Here is a 21472-nt window from a genome sequence, read left to right on the forward strand (position 1 = left end):
CCACCAAAACCCAGTGTTAGGACTTTTTTTTTGCTACCTCAGTGGATGGTGGCTGCCTGCCATTTGTCTCCATCTCAGCCCTAGGCAGTAAGCTGAGTTGTCCCCTACCCCTGCCAATTAGCGTACCAGGTGTTGTGTCAGTCACGCTTTCCCTTAGTGCAGTGCTTTGGAGCTCATGCAAGCCATGGTGTGCTTATGTGTTACGTTTCTGTTTATTGCCACATGATTCTGCCTTGTGATTCTGCTTGTGAATCTGTTGGTTGATGGGTTGTTTCCCTTTTACTACTGTGAATAGGGAAGCTATAAACATTTTCTCCTCCCCCACCCCCCGTTCTTTTTCTCTCCAGTGTCTCTCTGTGTAACAGTCCTGACTGTCCTGGACTCGCTTTGTAGACCAGGCTGGCCTTGAACTCAGAGATCCGCCTGCCTCTGCCTCCCGAGTGCTGGGATTAAAGTCGTGCCCCGCCACGCCTGGCTATAAGCATTCACTTACTTGTTTGCATGGAAGTATTTTCCTTCCTCTTGGGCAGGCTCCTATTAGTACAATTGCTGGGTCACTTGGCAAGTAGTGCCTAAGTTTTAAAGGAACTGCCAAATGGCTGTGCAGTCTGGCTGTATCACTGCACACTTCCGTCAGCCGCATGCGAGGATTCCAATTTCTGGGTGTCCATGTGCCACTTATTTTTGCTTTTCCTTTTGATTTTAGCTGTTGTAGCCCGGAGTGGCGTTTTGCTGTGGTTTTACCATCCATTTCTTTAATTATGAGTGACGTTAGCTGGTTTTCACTGATTAGTCATGTGGATGTCTTCTTTAAAGGAAGGTTTGCTCAAATCTTTTGTGCAGTTTTAATGAGAGTATTTGTTTTATTTTTATTGAATTGTAAGAGCTCTTTATTCTGGCCCTCAGCAAACTTCTGTATGAGAAATGTGATTTGTAAACCTTTCTGTTGACAGTCTATGCCTGGCCTTTTGTTTTTTCTTAGTAGAGTCTTTTGAAGCAAAAAATTCAAAAAAATTCTGATGAAGTCCCAGTTGCCAGTGAGTTATGCTTCTGTTGTTGACTCTGTGAACTCTTTGCCAGCTCAGAGTTGTGAAGATGCGTCTCTATTTTCCTTGCTAAAAACTTTCTAAGTTTGTCTTGTATTCCTGTATTTGTGATCTGTTTTGAATTTGTTTTGTAAATGATATGAGAAAAAGAGCTCTACTTCAACCAGGCGTGGTGGCGCACGTGCCTTTAATTCCAGCACTCAGGAGGCAGAGGCAGGCGGATCGCTGTGAGGTCGAGGCCAGCCTGGTCTGCAAACCAAGTCCAAGGGTACACAGTGAAACCTTGTCTTGAAAAAACAATAAACAAACAAACAAACCCCCCCCCCCCCACAAAAGGAAAAGAAAAGCCATCAAAAAACCAACCAACCAAACACAAACAAAACCAAACAAACAAAGAAAAAAAACCTCAAACCAAACAACTAATTATAGTTTAAAAGTAACCCTCCTTTTTTTGGCTCAACACAGGCTTAGCAACCCTGAGCTGTGTCTTCAGCTTCTAGTACATTAAGAAAGGGCTACTGTATTTTAGAGCAGCTTTAGATTTATGGGACAATATTGAGGCAAAAGAGCAGTTTTCCTGGAGTTAATCTCCTCTGGTTCCACTGCGATCTAGTTTTCTTCCATTGCTGACATAAATTCCATGATAAAGAGCAACTTTGGAAAAGGGGGTTTATTTCCAGGTAACTTAGGGGCATCAAGGCAGGCACTGAAGCAGAGGCCACTGAGGGGTGCTGCTTACTGGCTTGTCTCCCATGGCCTGCTCAACTTGCTTTCTTTGTTTTTTTTTATTTTGCTTTGCTTTGTTTTGTTTTTCAAGATAGGGTTTCTCTGTGTAGCCTTGGCTGTCCTGGACTCGGTTTGTAAACCAGGCTGGCCTTGAACTCACAGAGATCCACCTGCCTCTGTCTCCCGAGTGCTAGGATTAAAGGCACGTGTGTGCCACCTCGCCCGGCCAGCCTGCTTTCTTATAGCATCCAGGATCTTCCTGCCTAGGTATAGGACCACCCACAGTGGGCTCACTCCTCCCACACCAGTCACTAGTCAAGAAAATGTCCCATAGAAATGGTCACCAGCCCACCTAGTGGTGACCACTCCTCAGTTGGGAGTCCCTCTTTTTAGGTGACTCTAGTTTATTTCAAGTTGACAAAAAGTAACCAGCACAGTGTGTTTAGTTATGTGTGATAATTGCACGTATATTGCCACAAAAGGCACAGCCCTCAGATAGAAGCAACAGGAATTTATTTTCACCTAGTTCTGGAGGTTCAAAGTCCAGGTTCCAGATGGCAGCATCTCTATCCTCTCCTGAGGCCTCTCCTTAGTTAGCCTTTAGCTACTTTTTCACCATGTATCTCTGCTGAATTTCTCTTGGTCCACAGTTATTCTTTTTCTTATATGGACAGCAGCCATATTGGATGAGGGTGACGCCTAATAGGCTGCCATTAAACCCCAGTCCATCTTTAAAAGCATTTTAATCTAAATACAGTCATATTCTGAAGGGTTTCAACTCCAGCATGTGGCTGTTGGGGGACACAAGTCAGCCCACAGATCAAGCTATTGTTAAGCCAGAGGCCACGGTGTACATGAGAGTTCACCTGTAGTGTTGGATATTCTGTGTCTACGCACACATTTAATGCTCTGCAGGATCTGGGGCAGCCTGCGTCCCGAGTATCCACTGTGCTCCAACAGCTCATCTCCTACGTCTACCTTGGCAACCATCATCTTTTGCTCACCTCTGCAGGCTGGCCTTTTCCAGACTGTCAGGGAGCTGCAATCAGATAGAATGTTTGCCTGCTCTCAGGAGCGTCTTCCTCCTCCAGTAATGGGCGACAAGGGAGGAAGCAGCACGTTTTGTGTATCAAATCATTTCACTGTTATTTGTGGCAAAAAAAAAATTTTTTTTTCCCCCATAAATTTGTCTTAGCTCCTGTGCTATTTAATGTAGTAGAATTGATTTCCGGGTCTGGCAAGCTGGCTCAGTGGGTAAAAGGCTTTGCTGCCAAGCCTGGAGACACGAGTTCTAGCCCCATAACTGACGTGGTAGGAGAGAGCTGACTCCTACAAGTTAACCTCTGCGCACCTGCCATCACACATGTGTGCAGTATGACATGCTTTCTGTCACACACACATGATGAAAAAAATAAGTAATGAAAAACAGTTTTAAAAGAGTTGGTCTCAAGTTAGGCGTGGCTGGTGCACGCCTTTAATCTCCGCACTCGGGAGGCAGAGGCAGGTGGATTGCTGTGATTTTGAGGCCAGCCTGGTCTACAAAATGAGTAGTCCAGGACAGCTAAGATAACATAAAAAAGAGTTGGTCTCTGCCTTCTCGGTTTTGCCGTTGATCTGTAGTTCTTTGCTGGTCACCTGATGAAGCCATAAAATGGGCACTACTAGATTTCCAGCTCTGCTCCTTTTCAAGCAATGTTGGTTGTCCAGGAACCCTTCCATTTCACATAACATTTAGTACCAGCAACCCAAAGCATGCTGGGATTTTGTTGGGGCTGGCTTTGAACTTATAGAATAATTTTAGGGGAAAACACTTTTGAGTCACCTGATCCATCAACATGATATCTCTTTTCCTTTATCTAGATGCTTAATTTCCCTCCATAATTTACACTTTCATTTTCAAGGCACATACATACATACATACATACATACATACATACATACATACATACAATTTCTCTCTCTCTTTCTCTCTCTTCTCTCTCTCTCTCTCTCTCTCTCTCTCTCTCTCTCTCTCTCTCTCTGAGACAGTCCTTCTCTGTGTAGTCTTGGCTGTCCTAGACTCACTTTGTAGACCAAGCTGGCCTCGAACTCACAGTGATCCTCCTGCCTTTGCCTCCCGAATGCTGGGATTAAAGGCGTGCGCCACCAAGCCTGGCCTATTTTCTTCTCTTTAATTCTATGCTTAGAAGACTTGTATCTTTATTTAAATTTAAACCTTCTTGGTTCCAGAAGATTTCATATTAGGGTGACACTGTTCTCATCCTATAGAAACCCAAGCTGTAAATTTTCAAACAAACTGATACTATCTCTTCAGGCATGTTGAAGGAGAAATCCCAAATGCTTTTTTTTACAGTTACTGCCTTAATTGAATAGTGGCTCCTTGGTGGAGATAGACTGTGCCCCCATTCATGCCATAAAAGAATGACTTCATGTAACCCCATATTCTTTAGTTTTGGCACTTTAGGCTGTGCTTAGCTGCATGGCTTTTGAGTCTTGATGGCTTCCTATGAAAGCATGGTGATCTGGGTGTCAGATAGGTGTGTCTGTTTCTTGGGCTAACTAGAGGTAGGCTGGGACCAGCAGGGCTCCTGAGCCACATTTCTTTCATGGTAGCAGGTTGGTCTGTACTTGCTTTTGTGATGGAGATAAGGATGTGAGGGAGGATTTGCGGTACCCTGGACCCCATGAGACCCAGGCTCTGTTGGTACATCATCTATCACTCTATCTCACTCTGTTGCTAGAGAGAGTCACAAGCTAGCCTAGATGGCATGGGAAAACAGACCCCAATTCTTGATGGAAACAGGTGTGTGGGTGTAAGAAGGGAACCGTTGCGGCCGTGGGACCAATTTTCCATAGTATTGTGGACCTTTTACTTCAGGGCATCTAGTTAGACTCTTTCAGGCTTGGGAAGGTATTCCTCTTCTGATTCTTGACAGGGACAAGTACTGCCTCTTCCAGTAGGAGCTGACCACCATGTGGATGCTAACATTGGTCGCAGTACAGTTATGTTCAAGGTGGAAGTGGAAAGGGTGCAAAATCTGGCCTTTCGTGCTCGGATGCAGCCATCAATCGTGATTCACAGGAAGTGTGCGGGGGTTCACGAGTTTGGGCGGGCCATGTGTTTTGCCGGAACTGGACACCATAAGCCTTTGTTGAAGTAACTGAAACAAGTCTTTACCTAGTGTCAGCTCCAGCTGGTCTCTCTGCCCGCACTGTGGACTGGCTTCACCTTTGCAGGGAGAACTTTGATGCTGTTTAGATAAACATTCTCGGCTTGAAGGGTCTCAGTGAGGGGAGAGATCTGGCTGCATCTCCAAGGCTTTGGTGATGCTCAGTCTCCTAGATTGTGTTTTCATGTCTGAGACGCAGTCTATTTTCTGTGCTTGGAACAGTGAGTTATGTGGGTCTTTGAGGAAAACACGAGGGGCGGGGGTGGCACTAGAGAACTGGTAGTTTGGAGTGATCTGGTGTCTTATCATTGTTTGTAAGTTAATTCTGCTCCCAGGTGGGCACAGTGACCCTGGCTGGACCCTTGAGGTCTGAGCAAGTTAGTACATGGCCTGGGGCACAGCATGTGTCTCTTGCTTTCCTGCAGGCAGCCTCTGTGGTGGTGGCACCAGTGCATGTTACCTGCTGCCTGTCTTTGACACCGTGTTTGTGAGGAGGAAGAACCGTTGCCAAGGCTTGGGGACAGCCATGCTGAGGGACTTCTGTGATACTTTTCAAGAAGATGAAGCCCTGGGTATCAGCTGTCCTATATCTCCTGCAATGTACAAAGGTAACCCCCATCTGTGTCCTCTGTGAGCGTCTGGGTAATGGTGACTGCTAGCACAGGTGCACTGAGGCTACTGATGCGGGAGAGTCTCAGGGTTCATCTGGGGAGATGGATACTGAGAGCCTCTCTTTCCCACAGCCTCAGCATGACCAGAGATGTCATGTCTGATCTGAAAAGGGTGGCACACACCTTTAGTCCCAGCACTTGGGAGACAGAGGCAGGTGGAGCTCTGTGAGGCCAGGACAGCCAAGGCTACACAGAGAAACCCTGTCTCGAGAAAAAAAAAAAAAAAAAAAAAAAAAAAGAAAAGAAAAGAAAAGAAAAGGGGACCTTTCTGAGCTTCAGAAATAATTACACTTGAAAAGGCAGGTGGTCCTTGACTCACCATGATACCACTCTGTAGACCAGGCTGGCCTCAAACTCAGTGATCCTCCTGCCTCTACGTCCCTGAGTGCTGGGATTAAAGGTGTGTGCCACTGCGCCCAGCTTCTTTAAAATGTTTTTAAAAATGTGTGTGTTGTGTGTATATGTGTGTATTATGTGCATGTGTGTGTTGTGTGTATATGTGTTTATGTGTGTGTATGTGTGCTTTTGTGTACACAAGAATGCTCACATGCCCTGGTGTTCAGGTTGAGGTCAGAGATGAACTTTCAGGAATTAATTTTTTTCCTTCTTCCATCGTTTCAGGGCTTGAACTTAGGTCCTCTGGCTTGTGCAGCAAGCCCGAGGCAGCTGAGCCATCTCGGCGGCCCTCTAGCGTTAAGAGAGTCAATCTGCTCTGTAGACTGTATGTAGCCCATGCATTGCTACACATCACCCACTTAAGCAGCTGTTTTGGGATATAACTTCACCATAAGTGGAGGAATGTATGTAATCAGCAACACATATCTCAGGGACACATGGGACCCAGGAACTGTGCTGGGGCTTGGCGGGGACTCCTTTTTCATTGGAAACAGATAGAGCTGGCACCCATTTCTCCTGGGATCACCACTTTCTGATGCCCAGCTCCAACCACCCAAGAGCTCTACCACTGGAGCTGGCTTCCTCTGATGAGAAGTTAGGCTGGTCAAGCTAGGAGGGCAGGGCATGCTACACTCGTGCTACCCAGCATAACCTGTGTATACCAACCAGGAAATGTGGACAGTCTACCAGCCTTCAAGAGCCTACAGTAGTGGTTCTCAACCTGTGGGCCGTGACCTTGGGTGTGTGTGTGTGTGTGTGTGTGTGTGTGTGTGTGTGTGTGTTGTCAAATGACCCTTCCACCAGGGTTGCCTAAGACCATCAGAAGACACAGATATTTACACAGATATTAGGATTCATAACAGAAACAAAATAAAGGTTATGAAGTAGGAACAAAAATGATTATGGTCAGGGGGTCACTACAACATGAGGAACAGTATTACAAGGTTGTAGGAATTAAAAAAAAAAGGTTGTAGGGTTAGGAAGGCTAAGAACCACTGCTCTAGAGGAACAGAACTTACAAAATGAAACATAATACTTATATAAATATATATGGAATTTATTAGAATGGCTTACTTATGTATGTATGTATGTATGTATGTATGTATGTATGTATATATGTATGTGATTTACTACAATAGATTAGAGATATTGGTCAGCTAATCCAATGAATTCAGCAGGCTAGATGTCTTAGCTGGTCTTTGGTATTCACTGGAATCCTGAAGAAGTCAGCTCTAATGCCAGTGAGGGAATGGATTTGCCAGTGAGAGCAAGCAGGCAAGGAGAGCAAGCTTCCTTCTTCCGTGCCTTCTATACAGGTTGTTAGCAGAAAGTGTGGGTCAGATTCAAGGTGGATCTCCCCACATCAAGGATCTGCGTTTTAGTTGATGTAGTCAAGGGCCCAGCCAAGGATAGCCACTACGGGTGCCCTTTTAAGAAGAGAAGCCCCAAGGGCTGCACTACATGGTGGAGTGAGGACACTGAGAAGATACACAGGAAGCTCAGGGGAAGCCTCGGATGATCCAACCCAAGGTGCCCAGCCTCCAAAAAGCAACTTGTGTTGTCATGGTGCTGACAGCCTGTCATATCTGAGAAGTCGATAACTATGGCTTGAAAACCTTTAAAAAAAATGACACTTGTACTGAACATGTATGGACTTTTCTACTGCCATTGTCCCCTGAGCATCACGGTCTAACAGCTACTGATATGGCATCTACATTGCATCAGGTGCGGAAAGGCATCTGGCTGTTGGAATGTCCACAGGGAGATGTGTGTACTGTCCATGCAAAAACCATGCCTAACATTTTATTCTCCTCCCCCCCTTCACCCCCCAGACAGGCTTTCTCTGTGTGGCGTTGACTGTCCTGGACTTGCTTTGTAGACCAGGCTGGTCTTGAACTCAGAGATCTGCCTGCCTCTGCCTCCTTGAGTGCTGGGATTAAAGGCATGTGCCACCATGCCTGGCTAACTTGAACATTTTATGTAAATCTTTGGATTTGGCACCTTTAAGGGATACCAAGGAATGGCAGTTTCATAGTTGCAGCCCTGGAAACTCAGTGCAGGATGGATGGAAGTGAGAGTCTGAAATTTCTAACATGGATTAATAAAGCAACAGTTTTTTTCTTAACCTCGTTAGCTCCCAAAAGAATTGTCACAGAAAGACTGTGATTTATTTTATAAGCCTAAAACACTGGAGTTGGACAGATACCAGCCCTCTAAGCTGTTTTATATCTCCAAGCTACACGTCCCAAGTTACTTGCCAATAGCTCGTTTGGGCTGCTTCTTTTTCATCAGTCTGTCCTCATGGTCAAATGCTCATCCTCTATCTTGCCCCGGGGTGACTCCTTCCTCTCTTCCTCTCTGAGACCCCAAGTGCAGGAACCTAAGTCCCGCCCACCTCTCTTCTGCCCAATCACAGGCTTCAGCATCTTTATTAACCAGTCAGGGATAATTGGGGAACATTCCTTATATCATGTGGATACAGGAGATGGTTCAACATTTAAAACAGTGCAGGGTGGTAACCAGCATCTGAAAACACAGCACACAAGACCTTCCTCTGCTGGCAGTAGTGGCGCAAGCCTTTAATCCCAGCACTCAGGAGGCAGAGGCAGGTGGATCCCTGTGAGTTCGAGGCCAGCCTGGTCTACAATGTGAGTCTAGGACAGCCAAGGCTGCACAAAGAAACCCTGTCTTGAAAAAACCAACCAACCAACCAAACAAACAAACAAAAAAAGGCCTTTCCTCTGACAGAGATGACAACAAGGATGATTCTGTACCCATGGGAAGCTGGTGACAAACGTGTTCGGGTGCCGCAGAGTCAGGCCATAGAGGGTATATGGAGGGTAGCCATAGAAGGGCTAGATGGAAGGACCCAAAGAGAGCTGGCTGCCTGAACCAGAGTGGGCAGGGGTCTGACTCAAGGTTCGCCTTTCTCTTTCAGTCCTCAGGCAGTTCCTGTTGACCTATCCAGGTGAGAGAGGGCGCTTGTGGGAGGTGGAGCCCCCAGGAGCCTGGGGCCAGCGTTTCAACATCTGGCTCAAGGTTTATCTTCAGGAGGCAAAACTTCAAGATGGTGAGTGGGGTGGGCATTGGCTCAGAGGTCTAGTCACTGTAGCATCCGTAGCTGCCCCAAATGGGGACAGTTTTGCTAACATTAACTGAGCCTGATTCCTGTAGATGTTACTGCTTTTGAGTATGTCGCAGGACAGAGGAGGGACTTAGACGCGTCTGGGGCATTTGTTCTTTGTCTGTTTCCCCCTCATTATCATCTCATTTGAATGGCACCAAAAGACCTTCCTCAGTTTAGGGACTGGACACTCTATGATCTCCCTGTTCCCAATTAGACTAGATAGACCACTGATGTGTCCACAGATGCTCTCTCTCTCTCTCTTTTCTCCTCTTCTGTGTGGCTGAGGATCAAGTGCAAATGTCATTTTGAGGGAATAACATGTACACTTGGTTGAGAAGTCAAAAGATGGTTAAGGTCTTCTGTGATAAGCCAGTTTTCATTCTCCCTCCTGTACAGGGTGTGCACACAGCCACACAGTAGTGTTGCATAGTGCTGTGTAAAACACTGTGCGTGGGTATGTGTGTGAGGTATATATACATTTGCCCAGAGCCCAGATGTTGATATCGGGTGTCTTCCTCTGTCATTCTCCATTTTAATTTCTTCTTCTTTTTTTAGTGTTCTGAGACAGGATTTCTCTGTGTAGCCTTGGATGTCCTGGACTTGCCTTATAGACCAGGCTAGACTCGAACTCACAGAGATCTGCCTGCCTCTGCTTCCCAAAGTGCTGGGATTACAGGTGTTTGATACTGTTTCTGGCTTTTTTTGCTATTTAAAAAATTATTATTATTAAACTGGCACTTGCTCTCTCTTTTTTTGCGTTTTGTTTTGTTTTTTGAGATAGGTAGCTTTGGCTGTCCAGGCTGGCCTCGAACTCACAAAGATCCCCCTGCCTCTTTAATTTTTGCTTTTGAGACTTTTAGTGAGCCTCAGTGAATCTGGCACTCACTGATTCAGCTAGAACAGCTGGCCAGTGAGCTCCAGGTGTATCTCCCCTCCCCCACTGTGCTGGGGTTATAAAAGTTAGCCACTGTGCCTGGCTTTTACATAGGAGCAGAGGATTCGAACTCAGATCTTTAAGCTTACACAGCAGGCATATTGCTGACTGAGCCATCTCATCATCTCAGCCCATCATCATCATCATCATCATCATCATCATCATCATTATTTACTTTTTGTGTGGATTTCATATATGTACACAATGCTTTATGATTATCTCCAGTCTCCCTAACTTCATGTCATCTTTTTAAATTGCTTAAAACATTTTATATCTCATTGCATCTAATTAGCACTACATATATGTGTTTGGGTGTGAGGCTAACCACTGGAGACTGTGCAGTCTACAAGTGGCCACAGCCCAAAGGAGAATAACGCTCCCCACTAGGCACCCCCAACTACCAGTAGCCCCTCAGCTAAAGCTGGGGCCTTGCCAGCGATTCTTTCATCGTGATGGTTTTGATTAGCTTGATCTTGTGCAGGTCATCATGGTTGCTGTGAGTTCATGGGACAATGGTAGCCATCTTCATTTTTTTTTAGCAGCAACACGCTATCATGCCCCACAGATGCACCACTGTCCATCTCCTGTTGACCCTGCTGTCCCCAGCTCTGGGTGGCTCCAGACAGTGCCGTGGCTTGTCAGTGAGGTTTGGATAGGGGGAATCTTAGAGGGAGCAAGGTAGGATTTTGATGGCAGGTTCCCCAGAGGAGGCAGGACCTTGAGATGCCCAAAGGGGGAGTGCAAGCGTGCTTGTTCCATGATCCACTTGTGTCTTTCTGGCTCCCACGTGGGGAAGAGTTTACACCTCTACAGGTTCTATGTAAGGGGTATTAGGGTCCTGAATGGACTGAAGAAAAGACCCCAGACTCAAATAATATGCAAGCAACAAAGAACGTTTATTCTGCAGAAATCCAGCATGCTGGGGTCACCACTTAGCCACAATGATGATCCCGAGGTGAGCTTGTGGCCTCTTTTTAAAGGCATCACGGGCTTTCCAAGGCAATCTTTAACACGACTGGAGCATTCAAACTAGAAAGCTGGGGCAAACTGAGTAAATTGGAGCGACCCTAGTCAGCGGTCTTGAGTTAATCATAAGGCAGGAGATTTCCAGACCAGCCGTAAATGTTCCATAAGCAAATAGACCAGCAGTAAAGCAACCTTAAGGAAACTTATCTTGCTCTGGCCAGGTGGCTAGGTCATCTCTGATTGGCTGCCCATTTCCTGCCGCTTTCTCAGAGACTGCTGAGCTCACCTCCAAGGAGTGAGTGGAGAGACTTAGGCCTGGTCTGAACCAATAAGAAACTGAAGCCTATCATGGAGTCAGCTAGGCTTATTTAGCCAGGCCTCTCAGGGGACAGGGTAGGGCTAAGATGCCTGGACATCGCCTGTCCCCAGGAGATGAGTTTCCAGCAGTTTAAATGCACTGCCCTAAGTTAAAGCAGTAGCTTTTCTTTCCTTCGGTGCCGCAGGTGGCTCATTAAGAGGCGGCTAGGCAGGAGGTGCAGGTGACTTGCTACTACATGGCTGACTGACTTAACTCAGGTGGTGACAGGCAAGTGCCCCAGACCTTATTGATGATAATAGCGACAGGCCTTGCCTTAACGGCACCCTTCAGCTGTAAGGCTTAATGGGTCCTTTCAGATATTAACGAGGTGAAGGGCGCCAGGGAAGGAGGCAGGCAGAGCTGTGGCTGTGATTCTAATGAGGCAGTTAAGTGACTTGCCCTGCGGCAGTGTGTTAGGAGGGAAGGGATGCCAGCCTGTGCCCCTGGGCATGGGGCTGGCCAGTCGCACAGGTTTACAGTTTCACAAATGAGGGTCCAGCTTTGTGCTTAGACAGACACAGCCAGCCGTTCCATGGCTGGGAGTGGAAAAGGAAATGCATATCAGCACGTGAAAATCACTTGGCCACGGGGGCTGGGCAGGGAGGAGGCTATTTTGGCTTAATTGGGGAGATGGCTTCCTCCTGGAGAATTACATTGGGGTTTATTTCAAGAGTTGGGAGCCCGCGTGGTCTGATCGGAGGAAGCTGGTCTGGGAATCAGATGCCAAACTTTAATCTACTCCGAACGAGCGTCACTGACTCCTACTTTTAATCAGCAAATGAGAGGACTTTCAACAGAGAACGGTACAACGTCCTCTGCAGGCTATAATTAGTTCACTCAAATTCTGTAGTTTTGATTAAAAAAAAAAATTAAAGGTGTTTTTTTATTCTTTAAATCCTGGTTTTGTTTCCAGTGTCACGCTCAGGGCTCCCAGGCAGTTCAGTGCACTGGGTGGGCCTTCGGCTACCAGCCGGGTTTCCCCAGTTGGTGAGCAGGGGCTGAGGGCTGCAATCAGAAATCTGCAGAGATGCTGGGCACGATCTGTTTCTTGTTGGGTTCCCTCTTCACGGAGATCAACTAGGATTTCTCATAGGTCTTGCACATTCCAGAATGTTCTCTATCTTGGGCATCTCATCATGTTACTTTATTTTAATCTTTAATTAACCAGTGCTTTTTAGAGTTCTTTTTTTGAACTCATTTTCTCTATTCTAACCCTTGCTCCTATATTTCTGCTATTTTTACAGCAGTGGTTCTCAACCCTCCTAATGCTGCGACCCTTTAAGACAGCTTCTCATGTTGTGGTGACCCCAACCATAAAGTTATTTTCGCTGCTACTTCATAACTGTAATTTTGCTACTGTTACGAATCATAACGTAAATATCTGATACTAGGGTATCTGATATGTGACCCCTGTAAAAGAATTGTTTGACCCCCCCTCCCCACCCCTTAAAGGGGCCGCGCCTGAGGGTGAGGACCGCTGTTGTTTTAGAGGGCCTCTACAACTTTGTGTGTGTGTAAAATGGGAACTCTAAGCAGGCCTCCCCGACGGAGTCCATAGCCTCTAATGAGTTTGGAGAAGTCGCAGCCGTACACGTTTTTAGGGCTTCATGCAGATGCCTGAGAATCTGCCTGTGAGTCGGCTTTATTTGTGGGCAGGGGCTTTTTCAAGTTTGCACAGCCCTGGCTGTTGATAACATCTGTGGCTTGTAATGACCCTGGATAATTTTTGGACTTTTTTTTCAGACCCTTTGAGAGAGGAGTTTGTGGGAAATCCCTGCCCCCCCCCCTCAGTTTCATGGGAAGCCTTTGAAACTTGACCGATAGGATCATAATTCCTTCTGATGTGATTTCTCAGTCAGTCTGCACATGCCTGAAGTCTCGTAACTGGAGGGGATGAAATTGAATATGTCAACAAGGAAATGTTCTTTTGCAGGGCAAAAAAAATTTCTTTTCCTGGAGGTGGGAAATCATTGCATACGGCTCTAATTTATTTCCTTTTAAAGGTTCACAATTTTATTTTCCTTTTTTTCAGATGAATTTATTATATTCACTTGTCATCCACGGGAAAAACGCTTTTCTTCCACTTACTGCTTATGTAGAAAAACCAAACCAAACCAAACCAAACCAAAAAAACCGGAGATGGGTTATGTATACAGAGATGTGAATAATTTGAAATGGGAGGGTGGGTGGGTGGGCCTGGTTTACTAAGTCGGAGGGCCAGCAAACTGGAGTCCTACTATCGTTTAAGGTTGTCCCTTTAGCTATACATTAAATAGAACAGCAGCAAAGGCAATTTTATGGTGATCCAGTCAGTATGCCTGGGAACGTGGGGAGCCTACCTAACCTGAATGCTGTTCTAAGGAAGGTTTTATGGCTCCCTCTAGTGGTCACTTTTCTGCATTGCAGTCCTGAAATGGCAGCAGGCGCTTAACTTTGATGTACTCGCATGTATCTTTCCAATTAGTGTATTAAAAACAACGGGACACTAATTGGTTAGGCGTGGAATACAGCTAAACATTTGATCTTTGCTAGCATGAATTATTTTGCAACACACAAAGAGACCACTTACCCATCTTTTCATGCGTTCTTCCATCATTTCACTTGACCATAGTTCACAGTGCAGGCAGGCACTTTCTTAGGCATTACAGAGTAAGTAGACGAGGCTCACCATGCCCCTGCACTCAACTTATAAACTAGTAAGTCCATGGGCGGTTACTCCTGTGTGACACTGTATTAGAGAGAGGCAAAGCGTGCTCAAGGATTTTGCTAAGCCAAGTTTAGCTGATTTATACAGCTTATAAAAAACACACCTACCACTTTGTGTCCCTTGACACCTTGCAGCCGTCCTCACGGGGAGAGCACTTTAGCAAAGGCCAAAGTGAGGACCAAGAGGATGGAGTGGGGCCTCAGCATCAACGTGTTGGGAGGGGTCCTGAGGGTTGGAGGGAGCCCCATTGCTCATCCCGTTCTCTTGTTTAGGGAGCACAGGGCACCCAGAATGCTCTGAAGAGGACACAGGCACTCTGAACGCTCCTGGGCAAACTTCTCAGAGTGGTGGACCCACACAGTCAGATAATGGAGAAAGTCATAAGGTACAGTAGCGATGCACCATTCCCCAGCCTTCCCGTCCCCTTAGCCATCATCTTGCCTTTTTAAGTCAGTGCCTGGTAGCTCCAAGCTCCCTAGACACCCAGGCTGTGGGCTCCTCCTTGGCAGTGGGCTGTGATGATGTTGATTAATGCTTAAAACTCTCCCTGTCTCAGGGATAGAGGGAATGGGGTAAGAAGAGACCTTTATAGTTAGACTTTTGATGATCTCTTCTCTCAGCTACACAAGCACTTATGAAGCCTGGAGAAATCCAGGAGCCTGATCCCGGTGTCATTAGAGAATTAGTGAAAAATCTGAATTTCAAACCTTCACACAGGTTTCAAGCAGAACAAAAGCAAAGCCAACCCACCTCCTCTTTCTTTCCTGCTTCCCCGTCCAGGTGCTAGAAAGAGGAGCATCAAGGTTGGTCTTTGCGTCCTCTAGGCGACTGGAGGGGTTTTTTTTTTTTTTTTTTTTTTTTTTTTTTTTTTTTTTTTTTTTGTGACTGGAGTTTTGAGGGGAAGGAAGGTTAAAGAATCTTACTTAGTGCCTTAGCGCAATATTTGGTAAGACTTGGCATTTCCCATGAAGCCAGTGGCACACCAGGTCATTGCTCTCAAATCCTTAAAGAGTCCACTCTAAACTCTTACACGAGTGAAGCAACATGGCTCACTCTGCTAACTAGATGATTCTGGGATAGAAGACTTGCCAGGGGCGTAAGATATTCCAGTAAGTCTTGCATCATCGTTGACAGCTGTACACGGGTAAACATAAGCCCTTTTGCTACCTGGCAGAAAGGGCTACCTGTATTCTTTGTCTTCCAACAGAAAGATGGGGTAACGTGGGGCCCCACCAGGGCTCTGAGCAGAGAGTATATAGTTGGCCTTTTCTTCTGGTCACTTAGTTTCAAAATTTCCTTTTAGAGGAAGTGGAGGGATTCTGGAGTATTTGAGTGTGAGTGTGTGTGTTTGTGTGTGTGTGTGTGTGTGTGTGTGTGTGTGTGTCTGGGGATGGCTGCACACTCAAAGTCAGAATGCAACTTAAAAATATGTTGGCATATATGAATCAATCTCACTTTTATTATAACATTTCCTACTTGTATATAATGTATTTTGATCATAGCCATTGCCTGTTACCCTTTATTCCCCCCCACCCCATCTCCCACTGACCCCCTTCCTTCTCCTACCTGGTCCTCTTTACACCTTCATGCTACACCACTGATCCGCTACACCATTGATGTGCTCCACCACTGACGTGCTGCATCCCTGAAGATGTCTTGCCCCTTCTTTCAGCCAGTTGCTGCCTATGAATCCTCGGGGAGGGGTGGGGCCTCAGGAGCCCATCCTGGATCTGTCACAGGATATTGAGAGGCGGGAGCCTTCTGTAGGTCTTGCGCATGCGCTCAGGCTGCTAAGCTCAGGCTTGGAAGACATTATTCCACAGCACTCTGCCTCTTACTCTAGCTGGCCCCTCCTTTTCGCCATCTTTTCTGCGATGTCCCCTGAACCTTGGAGGGGTGATAGGGTGTCACATTGTAGGCAGAGCCCTCATCTGTCAGTTATTCTTAGCTCTTATGATTCCCTGTAGTCTGCTCTCACCACTGCAAAATGAAGATTTTTCTGACCAAAGCTGACAGCAGCAGCACCCATGAGCATTTGTTTTTCAAGAGACCCGGTTTCTTAGTGTAACATTCCTGGCAATCTTAGAACTCATGCAGTACACCAGGCTGGCCTTGAACTCACAAGCTGCTTCTGCCTCCCAAGTACTGGGATGAAAGGCATGCCCAGCCACCATCTGGCTACTCAATGGGTATTTCAACAGGTACATCATGTCCACTTAGTAAAGCTCCAGCAATAGCTTCCCCACTGGGGCCTATGACCTGCCCCAGCCACTAGCTTTTGAGCAAGCTTACACTGCGAGATGTGAGCTTCCTTGTGTAGGGCAGACCTCCCATCTAGTCATAAAGCAGGCACCTTGACACTATTACCTTAGTGGATCCATCCTGCCTGGTCTGTCAGCAGCAGAGCATGCAGGGCCCCCTGCTGAGAGTGACCACTGAGGACAGGTCTAGCAGATAGCATTCCACCTTCTGGCATCATGCAGGACTGGCCAGAATGGAGGAAGCCTCCACGGCCAACTCGATTTTCCTTTGTCCTTTGGCCAGAACGTGTGTCATCAGCAGTAGGATCTTGTCCTGTAGTTCTGGTGGGCATCTGGTCACAGTGTGGTGGCCTGTATTGTTCTAGGGCCTCTGCACACCCACCAGCCCCAACCTGTAGCTCATAGGGCGGCGTCCCAGCCTTAGCACTAGGATTCTCACTGAATAGCCTGTGGCTTCTGCCAGCAGCTTCATGCATTGCACAGGATACTCCTATTTAAGCTAGGCTTGGAATGCCTAGTGTTCATCGAGCTCTGTATAAACTGGGTGTGACCGTGCATGTCCATAAGCCTAACCCAAGGAGGTAGAGGCAGGAAGATCAGGTCTTTCTTTGCTTCATGGAGAGTTCAAGGACAGCCTGGGAACACCCCAGCTCAAACAAACAAATAAAAACAAATGAACATACAAACACACACACACACACACACACACACACACACACACACACACACACACTGGAAACTGTGCCTTGGTGTCTGTGGGAGCCATAAATTGAATGTTCAAGCCCCCTGTGTAAAATGGTGTCCTTGTTTCACCCACTCTCCCATAGACTTGATGTCATCTCAAGATGACTTGGACACTCAATGCGGTGTGAATACCACATAAGCCGTGCTCGCTACTGTAGGGGATAACGATATGGGAGGTGTGGGCATGCCCAGTACAGCCTGAGCTGTTTTGGAGTGTCCTAACTTGTGGTTAGCCGAATCTCTCCATCCCTCAAATGCTGGTGCTGACTGCATGGCATCCTGGCTCTACTCTGTCTTCTTGTATGCATTGTCCTTTGAGACCATCCAGCAAATATGTGCACCCATGACAAAAATGTCATTTCCCCACACGTGATTAGCTGGTATGTTCAAATATAGCTTATCTCCTTTAATCTCAGCATGAAGTGTGGGGATGAGCCAAGCCAGGTGACTCTGGGCCCTTAGTGTCTAGGCCTGCATTGTCCAGCGTGACCTCATCAGTGTTTGAGGTGAATGCCTTTGGGTTACTTTCTGATTTCAGGAGTGGATCACCAGAGAACCAGAAATGACACAGAATTACCAAGAATATGTCAAAAGAGAGAAGGAAGCTGGGATGCCCCTGAGACCTTCCTGGCATGAGATGGAGGGGAAGGGAGCCAAGAGGACAGTGGCCATGGCTGGACTGGTTGGCGAGCCATGGCGGAAGCGTGTGCGGCAAACTCCTCGCCCCTCAGAGGCCCGTCTGACTTCACCAGCATCTGATCCTGAAGATTTATGTGGCCCTGAATAATCTTTGGTCATGAAGACAGCGTCCATGGGTCCTGCCTGTCTCTGGCTCCCTTTGTAGGCCCTGGGAGAAGGGAGTCTGAAAAAGTGCTTGGGTAAGCCAAATACTCGATGGGAACCACTTTTACAAGCCAACTGTTGGCACAGCCAAGACTTTAGCACATTCATTAAAACTACCATTGCTTCCACTACCCAGAAACATATGGTATAGAGATGCATGGGACCCTGTGAAGAGACCCAGGAGTCCATACCTCTTCCCTTAGTGGGAATGGGGTCAGAGTGGGCCATGGCGTCCATCCGTGTTGCACATTCAGCCCCATTGTAACCTCAGAACTTCAGAGCTGCTTAAGGGCAAGTGCCAGGGCTGAGTATTCCTCTGTGGGCCTTGGCTGTATCAGGCCCAATGTACTGCCTATGATGCTTTCAATGCCATTGGGTCCAGCTGTCTGGATGTTGGGGGAGGATTTCTTCTAGAGAAAGCTGGTCTGGCACTCTACGATCCCTGAATGTTTGGGTGACATATGCTGTGGGATCTTACATAGTCATCAAAGCGTTCAGCTCTTTGCTCATTTCTACATATGTACATGCATGTATGTGTGCATACATACATGTATCTCTCCTTTCCTCTCTTTTCTGTTTTCCTTTACATCTTCTTTTCCTCTCTCCCCCTTCCTCTACCCATTTTGCTCTCTGTGTGTATACATATGTACATATGCATACACATATATGTATGTATATTCCCTTTGATTTATTTCTATATCTCTCACAGTCTGTCCTCTCTTGCTCCTTCCTTACTTCTAGCCAACTCTCCATCCATCCATCTACCCACCTACCCACTAATCCATGCATGGAATGTTCTTTCTGTAGGACAAGCTCTGTGTTGTGCTTGAGGGGTTAAACTGAGGCTTGGTTTCAGTCCTGGGGAACTGCTCTCTCTCTGGATGGGATGCTCTTGGGGAACTGTTCTCTCTGGATGGGATGCTCTTGAATGTCCACAGCAGTTTGCATCCCTTGAATACACATTGCAAAGAGGGAGGGTCCCAACTGTAAAGAAGCAGAATTTGCAGCCTTGTGCAGGGAGATCACAAGGTCCCCATGTACATATGAGGTCTGTGAGGGGTGCTTTTTGTGGGACCCTATTCATCCTTTATCGTGCAGTTCATGTGTTGTGAAGATTTTGTATTTTCTGTTTATATGAAAATTAGCTTATAAGTGTCTCTGGGATTTAATAAAATTACTACTCAGTAAAAGTCATCTATGTATTAGTAGCTTAATTTTAAGACTTGCAAGATGCTCATGGAGTTAAGAGAGGTTCTCTGGCTCAGAGCAGTGTCCACCCTGGTGTTGGCACAGTGGATGCCAGCTCTAGGCTGGTACAGGGCACCTAAGGAACTCTTGCTTGTGTCAGTGTGTGGTGAACTTGTCTATGCAAGATTGTCAATTCTCTTTATTACTTACTTTCTATATGGGCTTTCCTCCCCTGCCCTCTTTGAGAAAGGGTCTTGCTGTGTAGCCCAGGCTATACAAACACACCATCTTTTTATCTCAGTCTCCAGAGTGCTGTGACAGCAGGGCCCAGAGTATTCCTATTATTTTTAAACAGCTTTTGCTAGTATAATTTATAGAATGTAAAAGTGGCTTTCAGGGTTCTGAAGCCACCAATCAGCCAATCAGTATCCCAAAGGAGCCTTGTGTCCTTGGCACCCTTTCTCTTTTCACTGTGTCACCATCCCTAGGTGACCACATTCTCTGGTTACAGACACACCTGCTCTGAACGTGTCATGTAACTAGAAATCATATCTCACTTTCTTCACTTAGGATGAGAGTTTTCAGAGGTCTACCTATGTTTCAGCACATATCAGTACCCATTTCCCTTTTTATGACTAAATATTTTACCACATGGATTACGATATACAGGGGCTTTAATCCAGCAACTTGGCTACTCTGGCTAGAATACAGACAAGCCCTTAGCACACACCTTTAACCCTAAACAGTGAAGGTAAAGTTGGTTGGTAGATGTTTGAAAGTGATGTCAAATTGATAGGTAGACAAAGTGATGGATCAGAGAAAGATTTGACACAGTCGGACATGCTCAACTCTCAGGAGAACAGAGAGGAAGGAGAGGTGACATAAAAAGGCAGCAGCACAGAGATGAGGGAGGGGAAGGGGAGGCAGTTTTACTGGGACAGTTGTACAGAGATAGGTTGCAGAGAGAAGAAGCTAGACACAGGTGAAGGCAGAATGAGTCAGAGAAGGAGACAGAAGAGTAGAACAGATTGCTATAGTTAGTTTGAGGCCAAGCAGAACAAAAAGTCAGAAGCTAGAGAAGCTAGTTTGAACCAGTCAACTTGGAGAGGAGTTTGAGCAAGCCGCTGAGTTGAACCAGCCAGCCAGAGTTCAGAAAGAACTAGAAAGGGTGAGCTTATTCAGCAGTAAGTCTCAGAGGCTGAAAACATTCTAGGCCTAGATTTGGCTATATGGGAGCTAGAAGCTTCCAGGAGTAGGCCTAGGTTAGCAGACAGAGGCAGTAATCCTTTGAGACAATTACATCTGATGAATAAAAGTTACTTTTATGGACTACAATTGAGATGTAATGTGAATAAATTATAATAAATAATAGTAATAAATTGAAAAAAAGGAAAAAAGTTACTTTTACAATTCAGTGCTGCATTTATTCATCCACTCATCATGGGCTTTTAGATCGAGTGCAACAACAATATTGAGATTATTGCTTTTAATTTGAATTTTCCTGTTTGTCAAGGAAATTGGAAACTTTTGGGAATATTTACTGGCCACTTGTATTTCTTATGTCTCTTTTTTGATAACTATTTGTTCAGTTCGCTGGTGAATTTGACTTCTTTTGGTGTTTAAGTTTTGCAGGTTTTTTTTCTTTGTATATTGTATATACTAATCCCCCTGTATTATGGTTGATTTTAATGCCAATTTGCCATAAATTAGAATGACCTGACTAGGGAGCCTCACCTGAAGAAGTGTCTGCCCTGATTGATGTGACAGGACCTACCGTGACTGGGTGGCAGCTTCTGGTAGCAGTTCAGATAAACAGGATGTGCAAAAGGAAGCCCATCTGCACTTGCTCCCTTGGCCTCCCTCATGCAGTTGAGTGGATTTGCCCATTGCTGCTGCTGCTGCTATTCCATTATGCACAGCAGAACCATCGTCTCTGAGCTTTCTTTGTGGACCAGGGGCTAGAATCTCCCCAGGAACCTTTTAGGTTTCTAGCACCAGATGGGTCCTGCTGAGGTGCCCAGTCACGTGGATTAAGAAGCTATCAGCTGCCCTGCCCCCCTTCAATGAGAGACAGCCATTGCGGGACTCTTGTTGAGGCGTTGGCTTCAAGGACCAAGTAACTATGGGATTCTTGGCTCTTAGCTATGATCCTGCTGTTACTACCTAAAGCTGACCCACTAAATTATTCTTTCCATCCATCCATCTATTCATCCAATCATCCATCCATCCATCTCTATCATCTATCTGTGTAGTAGTTTTAATAAGGACACCACCCATAGAGTCATATATTTGAATGTTTGGTCCCCAGTTAGTGAAACAGTTTGGGAAGGATTAA

At 46.1% G+C, this 21472-nt stretch overlaps 1 protein-coding gene across 3 annotated transcripts in view; it reads left to right on the forward strand.

Moving 5' to 3' along the window:
• The window catches only part of LOC127191572 (protein FAM169B-like), a 102676-nt gene extending 84481 nt beyond the window's left edge, over positions 1 to 18195 (forward strand). For all 3 annotated transcript variants that reach the window (XM_051148719.1, XM_051148720.1, XM_051148722.1), the window contains 3 exons: positions 5368 to 5550; positions 8948 to 9079; positions 17645 to 18195. In XM_051148719.1, coding sequence (XP_051004676.1) covers positions 5368 to 5550; positions 8948 to 9079; positions 17645 to 17742 — 413 coding nt within the window. In that variant the 3' untranslated portion in view covers positions 17743 to 18195. The remainder of the gene's footprint in view (positions 1 to 5367; positions 5551 to 8947; positions 9080 to 17644) is intronic.
• Positions 18196 to 21472: the final 3277 nt, after the last annotated feature.

Source organism: Acomys russatus, chromosome 7 (assembly GCF_903995435.1).
Source record: "Acomys russatus chromosome 7, mAcoRus1.1, whole genome shotgun sequence".
In the NCBI taxonomy this organism is placed as follows: Eukaryota; Metazoa; Chordata; class Mammalia; order Rodentia; family Muridae; genus Acomys; species Acomys russatus.